The sequence below is a fragment of the Sinohyriopsis cumingii genome, chromosome 17 (assembly GCF_028554795.1).
Source record: "Sinohyriopsis cumingii isolate HCF-2022 chromosome 17, ASM2855479v2, whole genome shotgun sequence".
Classification (NCBI taxonomy): domain Eukaryota; kingdom Metazoa; phylum Mollusca; class Bivalvia; order Unionida; family Unionidae; genus Sinohyriopsis; species Sinohyriopsis cumingii.
Window position 1 is genome coordinate 31,267,286 of NC_142977.1, and position 9,723 is coordinate 31,277,008.

At 38.6% G+C, this 9,723-nt stretch overlaps 1 protein-coding gene across 2 annotated transcripts in view; it reads left to right on the forward strand.

Annotated features, from left to right (window-relative positions):
• Positions 1–9,436, forward strand: part of LOC149778356 (heat shock 70 kDa protein 12A-like) — a 63,065-nt gene extending 53,629 nt beyond the window's left edge. For both annotated transcript variants that reach the window (XM_089939177.1, XM_089939178.1), the window contains exon 6: positions 6,484–9,436. In XM_089939177.1, the coding sequence (XP_089795303.1) occupies positions 6,484–7,541 (1,058 nt within the window). In that variant the 3' untranslated portion in view covers positions 7,542–9,436. The remainder of the gene's footprint in view (positions 1–6,483) is intronic.
• Positions 9,437–9,723: the final 287 nt, after the last annotated feature.

Here is a 9,723-nt window from a genome sequence, read left to right on the forward strand (position 1 = left end):
ATATTTGATCGATTAGGAGTCATGGAGGTTTCGCTGAGAATAAACGGACAACAGGAACCATCCGAGGATATACAGCTTAATTACGGTGACAACCATGTCGCACGTGTGTATCATCGATTGCTGTCATATATGGGTCGTGATCAAAACGTCGACACTGGTTTGCAAATATCACAACTTGATTTTAAAAACCTGTATCCGATTTATTACTTTTCGTTGGAACATCTTGATTTAACGAGACAATCCGTCGTTGATATACACTTCCGAGCTCGTATAGCCCCAGCTGGTGTTAATTACAGAGCGGTCGCTGTCATTCTCAGCGATAAATCAATGCTGCTAGAAGGTGTTGGTGGACGAATGAGAATCGTTGATGCGCCAGTGGAAAACATGTAATTGAAAGCACAAAACGCGTTTACAATAAAATGTCGTATAGTGTCGTCAATGTAGAGTTGACTGATGGTCAAGTCAAGAAATTACGATCAAAGTCGGCTAAACAATGCGGGATCACAATAACGCTGAAGCCGTCACAGATGGCGGGTGGTAATCATAAGATATCGTTGACGGCGCGTCAAATAAAACATTTCAATGATGCGATGAAGAATAAAAAGGGTGTTCAAATAGATTTTTCAGCCGCAGCAATTAAAAACATGGAAAAGACCGGTGGGATATTTCCGCTGTTAGCTGCGATTCCGGCATTGATTGCCGCGGCCGCACCAGCAGTGGCTAAGGCGGCGGCGTTAGGAGCCGTTGGTACCGCGGCGGGGATGGCATTGAAGAAGGCAACCGGGAAAGGCTACAAAAAAAAACGACCCGTGGCCGGAAAGGGTCTAAGACTACCGGGAACCCCGTATTCATGGTACTCGGGAAAGGGTCTAAGACTACCGGGAACCGTTTATTAACGCAAGAGTCTATGACTCCTGAGTCAATGACTCCCATGTCTAATTTTGATTTAATAGACGCCGCAAACGCGTTAGCGATAAAAAACTTCAGAGGTGTTTTTATGAGGGATCAATTACCGGCGGTACCAAGGAATATTGAAACCGGTATAATTAACCTCGATGGGTCCTCCGGAGCGGGAACTCATTGGGTTGCATACGCGATTGATCCGCGTGCAATCGTCTATTTTGATTCATACGGGTTAGCCCCGCCGAAAGAGTTCATGCGGTATATCCGGGCGTGTTCAGCCCGGGCGTGTTCAGCCCGGGTTTTTTATTCCACGCTGCCAACACAGCAATTGAGTGACCCGCCGATATGTGGCCGTGAGGTATTGAACGTACTCGCGGCGATTTCATCATCGCGAAAACCACCTCATATGGTTGTAAACGAATATACTAGTGGGGTCGTAGAGGCCCGGCGGGTTAATTAGAAACGCTGGTTTTTTTTACAATAACGATGATTGATATCTGGGGACGACCGGTTTCGGCGCTGAAAAAGCCCACGGAAACGCCCGCCACCGATGATATAAAAAAACTAATTGAGGATGAAATCGCTGATACGTTGAACTTAACCAGTGTTGACCCAGATGAAATAGTTGTATTTCAAGACCGCCAGGGTAAATTGAAATCCAGTAATGTGTCGCTGAATGACGTTTTAATACGACAGCGTGATGCCGCCGAGGGAACTATCGCGTTGTATACCGGCGACGGACGACTCAAACCGGGTGAATCCATCTTGACAATAAATGGAAAAATAAGTACACTTGGCGACAATTATATAACCATGTCAAATTCGTTAAAGGGTTTACGTGGTGAATTTAACTTTCATGGAGAACAGTTCAGGTCGATGATAACGCACGTCAGCGAAATGCGAGACATTGTCAACAGTTTTTTTCGGGGACCCCCGACGGCAGACGAACCAAATCTTGTAATAATAAAAAATGCTATTTCGGATCTTATGGAGATGTCGGCCAATTTACCCCCGTTGCGAAAAAATGTTAACAGGATCGATGACAACTTTGATAAATTCTTTGGTAAAAAAAATACCAAGCCGGATGAGATTACAATAACTATAAATGATATCACTGCGTATGGACAGGAAATAAAAACAATCAAAACTGATGTTGCAACAAACAAAAGGAGTGTAGACGCGCATGAACGGGAAATAGAAATAATCGGCGCTAATGTTGCAACGATCATAAATAATGTAGACTCGCATGGACGGAAAATAGAAACAATCAAAACTGATGTTACAACGATCATAAATAATATGGACGCGCATACACAGGAAATAGGAACAATCAAAACTGATATTGAAGCGAACAAAAAGAGTGTGGACGCGCATACACAGGAAATAGGAACAATCAAAACTGATGTCGAAGCGAACAAAAAAAATGTAGACGCGTATTGGCGGGGAATAGGATTAATCAAAACTGATGTTGCAGCGAACAAAAAAGGTATAGACGTGCATACATATGAAATAGGAACAATCAAACTTGATGTTGCAGCAAACAAAAAAAGTATGACCGAGAATACACGGGAAATAGAAACAATCAAAACTAATGTTGCAGCGAACAAGAATAATATAGACGCGCATTGGCAGGAAGTAGGAATAATCAGAACTGATGTTGAAGCGATTAAAGACGGGCTACCGAGAGTAGCAGAGCAATTTGAAAAAATAAAAATCCCTCATGAGAACATCATCAACACAGTATACACAATTCGGCATGGATCATTCGATTGGACTCCTACGAATAATACAGTAAATATTACCGCAACTGTTAAGGGTATTTATCGATTGACACTGATTTCAATGATGCAGTTTAATATATTATCGTCGAGTTCATCCGGGTTTAACAATACAATATCAACAATTATAGACAAGAACGCAACTGAAAAGTTTACAATTTATGCCGTTGATAGAAATCTAGCGGGGCAAACATTACATGGTATGTGGAATTTGTAGCGAATCTAAGTAATTAAAAACACTAGTTCTTTTAAAATAAAAATGACCACCAAGGAAATTGAATCAGAGGTATCACCGACGTCACATCAATATCGATTCGATACCGCAAAAGAATTCTCCGCGAACTTGAAAACGCTTTCCGAACAATACCGTGCAAGAATAAAAAAATACCGCCGAAAAATAACCGCCATCGACGCGGTCGTGTACTCGGTGTCGGGTATAGTGGCCGGTACCGGTGTTATTTTATCCACGGTGACCACGATAGCCCCGATCGCTGTTCCAATCGCCGTCTCCGCGATGACAACAGTTGCTGGAGTCGCCAACGCAATCACTAGGAAGATATCATCGTGTTTTCAGAAAAAACTCAACGAGTATACAGTAAAACATCAAATAGTATCCGACGCGTACTCAAAATTATCCGGGTTGATCTCGTTATCGATTGATAATTTGTTCGTATCCGATGTTGAATTCTCCACGATGCTCCAGTTGTATAGCTCCGCGATGTCAAAAATCGAGGATTTTCAACTGGAAGCCGGAACCACCTGGTTGTTGAAATTAAACACTAAAGACAACGAATAATAATAATGTCGCTGAACCCCGAAGGGTTTCAATTACTTCAGCGGATCGCGGAGAACACCACTCCGGTACAAACAAATATGATATCAATAACGTCAACGAAACCCGAATTCAGTGTAAACTTCCCATCGCCGGTTCCAGTGAAGGAAATAGCGCTGGCAAAATTGCGAGTATATCACAGTTGGCCTAATATCCGAGCGGACGCATTTAACGGACAAAAACCTAATAACTCGCTGGTTTTTGCACGGACAAATAAACCCGATGGGACCCCAGACTGGGAGGAGGTTACAATACCAACTGGGTCATACCAAATAGAACAAATCAATAAAGAATTTCAACGCAGAATAAAATCGATCACAGGAAAAGAATCAAAAATCGCTATTACGGTTCATGAACCGACGTTATCGTCGACGATTGAAATAAGCACACCGGGGTATATGGTTGATATTTATAACAGTTCAATAAGAACCATACTAGGATGGCCTGAGAATCCACCTCATAAAACCCCCGCGGACAAGCAATCGTATCATGAGATTAATCCCAATTATCAAAATAAATTGTATAATATGAAAAACGCGTTATTACCCAGTATATTTGCATTTCAAGACAGGAATAACATGCAATGGTATTTTCAGCATGGGGAAACTCCTAAATTGCACACCACATTCGTAATTAGTTTAAAGAATATCACTGATATGTTTGCCGAAATTAATCATTATTACCAATTACAACTAGAACAGCTACGAGAGACAAAAGCACAAAAACACGTTGAGGTGTTAAATCAACTTATATCAGACATGGAATATATCAATGAACGAATCGTTAAAGTAATATCCGATAGCAGCGATGATAATAAACAAAAATTCCTAACCGAGTATAATATCACAGAAGCCGATTTACCTGATTTCAAGTTTCCAGGATACAACGCGCCAGAACTAAGAAAGTCTCTTAATGATTTTATCAGTTCATCAACTCATATCCTCAGACACGATAACGGAGATGATGGTAGGCATATTGCTCCATACAACGTAAATATCGCATCGGTGATAGCAATTAATCTAGTGTGTGATGCTATCGAAGGGAGTTACCAGGTGGATACCAAGCAATCAAATCAAGCTCAACAGGGGTATATCCTTTATTCATTTTCACCAACAGCCCCTCCGGGATTTTTAATCGTTGAGAGTCCGATTAATCCGGTCTATATGCGATGCCATGATCGGTTTTTAACGAGAATTAATTTTAGACTTACCGATCAGTCAAATAACCTAATTGATCTACAAGAGGAGGAGTTAGTGATAACTCTGTTTGTAAGATCATAAAGACTTTCATTGTAAACAACTCCTTAGCAGCAGGAGGGGCGATGACATCGACGCGGTCGTCGATGTGCTTACCGGACGCTGACGACGCTGGGGATCGACGCGCAGAAGGTGTTAATTAAACCAAATGACGATTGGACGATCCCCAACGACGTCGTCGTTTTTTTTTTACCAGGCGCTGACGACACTAGATCGTTGAGTTGCAGAAAGTATTAATTAAGCAAAATAACGATTGGACAAAATGTCCGATTCGCCCCCCCTGCTGCTAGTTACAGTTTGGTAATTTCTGTTCAATCCTATCCATGTAAAGATTATTCTGGCTTTCAGTTGCATAGAACACACGTTTACCAAGAGCAATTCATTTGTTCTAAAACAACTAGGCATTAGTTTGACCTACAAAACCCTTCTTGAGAAATTTTCAAGTTGTGACGTATCGAAGCAATATATATATATATATATATATATATATATATATATATATATATATGTATGTATGTGTGTGTGTATCTGTGTGTGTCTCTGTGCCTGTGTGTGTTGACACAAAATCAATATTAAGGTATTAGACACCTTTAATTCAGCCCAAACATAGATATAAACTTCTGTATTGCTTAATGTTTGTTGTAATATATAAAGAATTAATTGCTGGGCCCCATGTGATTGTGTCTTCTACTTCACAAATGCCTGTATCCACAACGTATTTCCATGAACTTTAGGGGATGAATATATATATATATATATATATATATATATATATATATATGTGTGTGTGTGTGTGTGTGTGTGTGTGTGTGTATATATATATATATATATATATATATATATATATATATATATATATATATATATATATATTGAAACTTCGATTTTCCAAGTTCAGGTTCCCAATTTCATATGTATTAACTGGTGCGGACTACTGCTGTTTCCTGGAAATGTGTACTGACCTCATTTCACGTGCTTCTATAATTAAAACTAATTTGCCTATTGCGAGGGCAAGATCTAACAGAGTAAAATAAAGTATATATGGACACAGCAAAATATAATCGAATAAAATTCGAAACTTGTTGCTGCTACAGCCAGTTAGGTTTTCTAGGTTATTACTGAATGCTTGCTGCATGTAATAATATATCAAGTTAATCAGGATTAAATAACCAAAAGCTACACGAATATCCATGACCAAATATTTCTCAGCCAGTGCTGAAAGGTAGCAACCTATCGACTCAAGTGTTAAGATAATCAGTTTGAACTAAGTCTACCTGAACAAAGCCATGTGACACTAAGTAAATCAAGCTTTTACAAAATGTGTTACACATACAAACGAATGCCCGATTACCGGATTAACTTAATTTAGATACTTTCATTTACCGCTCTACGTTTTGACCAGAATCTGATCATCCCGATTATGCTGATGCAATCCACGTCCCTAATGAGTCCTGATTATGTGAGGTCGATGTACACATACTCTCTCTCTCTCGATCGATAGATCGATCGATATCTCGATAGATATATAGATATCTCGATAGATAGATAGATAGATAGACAGATAGATAGATAGATAGATATATAGATAGTTGCATGCCTGCCTGCCTGCATGCATGCATGCACGCACGCATACATACATACATACATACCTGGTTCACTCCTAAGAGATTGTCGTTCCCTATGCAATATTATTTAATATCCGTTGTCATTACAGGCGGTACCATCGACATTATTGCACATGAAGTAATGAGTGACGGATCACTTAGTGAAATATACCGATCAAACGGTGGTGCCTGGGGTGGTACAGAAGTTGACAAGGCATACTTTGGTTTCCTTAATGATTTCTTTGGAAGATCAGTATACGAGATTTTTAAGCAGAAACATATGGATGACTATCTTTACCTTTGTCGGGACTTTGAACAGAAGAAGAGAACAATTAAACCACAAAGCCCTTCGAAAGTAATAATCCGTGTACCTGGCTCATTAAATGAACTTTTTGAAAAGCAAAATGAACAAAACCTAGCAGCATCCATAAAATCAAGGGGCAAATGGTCTAAAACTGTAGACCTTGTGTCTGACAAGATGAGACTGGATGCAGATATTATGAAGGGATTCTTTGCCGACGTGTTGCAGAAAACAAGAGACCATCTCCAGTTATTATTCAGCGGCGACTCGTTGAAGGATGTAAACATAATTATGATGGTTGGTGGATTCTCAGATTCGAAACTGTTGCAGGAAATGGTACGAAATCTGTTTCCAGAGAAGAAGGTCATTGTACCGACACAGGCCGGTCTTGCTGTTCTTAAAGGAGCCGTGTTGTTTGGCCATGACCCAGCAGTGATCGGACACAGGGTATGTAGATATAGCTATGGCGTCAAAACATCTGTGAAGTTTGTCAAGAGCGAACACAGAGAAGACAAGAGAAAGACTGTGGGAAATGAAGATCTTTGTGTGGACAAATTTGATATCCACGTTCACAAGGGTCAAAGTGTAAAACTCAATGCAGAACAAACCCCGATGGTATATAAACCTCAAAGGCCCGGGCAAAAGAATATCAGTTTCGAGTTTTATTCCTCGAATGAGTGTAATCCCATGTATGTAACGGATGAAGGATGTAGTAAACTGGGAAAAATCACAGTGGATGTCCTGGAGGATTCAAGGATGGAAAATGCAGTAGAAGTCAGCTTCAAGTTTGGTGGGACAGAAATCCAAGTGGAAGCCAGAGACAAGAAAACAGGGAAAGCAACAAAGACGAAGATTGATTTCATTTAATAGACTGGTTTGGATGTACATTTAATTTTAAACATTTATAGTGAAATATGTGGGTATGTTTAAAGATGTGATATGTACAACTGAATAATGCAGTCATATATAGTATCACTCCCTGAACAAATTAAACCAATGGTAGTGTTCTTTAATGTGTGGGGGTCAATTGCTTTTCATTATTTACATTGTTAGCATATGGAAATAAACAACAGATAGAAATGAATAATTTTCATTTGATACAATTTAACCACTTCAAAGGGCTATCAGAAAATAGTTTAAGTTTTGATAAATAATTAGTCATTACTTTTTATATAAATATACAGGAATGCATATACATGTGCTTGTATATAGAATGACAGGAACGCCAAGCTGTCTCAATTGTTATAGTTGATACTACATTATATGATGTGGACTCCTGAGTGTATAGTTTTTAGTTTTTATAATATGCTGTACGTTGCTTTGCTAAATGAAACACTTTAAAGTGTATAATGTGCTGTTGCTATTATATTTGATGTGCATTTCTTATGTTATCGTGGATGTTGTTATTATACCATAAAGTTGCTTTATATTTATTAATACTGAATTTGTTATTACATGATGTGGCTAAATGGCAATTTTGTATAGAGCACAAGATTGATAATATGGTGAGGATGCTATGCATTTTACATTATATGATCTTATAACGTTTTACCGTAAGGATCAGATTCAAAATGCTTTCAGGAATGGGAATTTTTTAGTGATGCCCAATCAAATCATTTGTAACGAGTACACGTGAAACACGAGTGTAACAGTGTGCCACCATTAACCGCATTGACTTTTCAATATAATAATAATAATGAGGACTTTGTATAGCGCCTAATCTTAAGAAGCTCTAAGCGCTTTACAACATTAGACAACACCTATAAGACAAAAAAGAAACATATAATAATTTTATTACAAAAACAAACACCATGAAATTAGAGAAAACATTAAAAAATAAAAAACATTATGGTAGTAAAGGTAATTATCAGCAAACATGGGTATGTTTTAATGAGATAAAAAGACTAATCGCATGATTTGGGATAATTTCAATTCCTAGATGCGAAAGTTTACCATACATAAATACGCGACTGCTGTGCGGATTAAACAATGGTATTGCAGGGCGTCTTTCCAGATTCGATACACATCTATCGTACACAAACTATTTCCCACGTAATGTACACGACAGCCATATGGATAGCTTCAAGGAAATCAGTATTACAGTTATCAAAGCCAAATAGTTGCATATCTTAATATGTACACTGTCAGTAACAAAGTAAAATGTATGACCATGTAATTGTATGATGCTATTTTGGAAACATATTAGACAGATTCCAGTGAATGCTATTAACGGTGATTATAAGCTTTGAGAATTATCTTCCGCTCAGTAAGAAAGAGCTATTTGCATGTATATCAAAAGGTAATAAACCTAAGGATAATATCTCAAATATAATATCTCAAATATAAAATCATGTCATTTCTAAATGTTGTTGTTGTTGTTGTTGTAGGGTTTAACGCCATTTTTCAGCACACGATAGGCTATACATGGCGGCCAGTATTAATGGTGGAGGAAGAACCCGGGAAATCCCCGGAAAGAACCACCGACCCACGAGAAGCTACTGGCAAGCTTTCTCACATACCCACATTGGCCGAATCCGAAACTCGAACCCACACAGACAGAGGTGAGATGGCAGTGATCCGTAACGAAGAGCGCTTTAGACCACTCGGCCACATTTCTAAATGTATTTTCCTATTTTTTTTATTTCATTAGCTCCTGTATTTCATCTCACAGTGTCACACAATCATTGTTTAGAAAATTGCTACATTGCTTGTCTTATTGAACAGTGGATACAATCCTAATATAAATGTCAATGTATCCTATATATGTGTCATATTCTTCATGTCTATAAAACTATGAGTAGCACTGAAAATGTGCATACAACATCGACTGATATACAACAAAATGTTTGATTTAAAAGGCCGATTTAGCTGCAGCGGCTCGCTCTGTTGCTTCCTTGTGATTTGTAATCTCTGCGAAGATGTTTAAAATATGCTTGTTCTAATAACAGGAACTTCGGATCCACTGATCCGATGATTTGCAAACAACGACAACAACAAGCACAAAATCTACTACTACTACTACTAACTACTACTACTACTACTACTAATA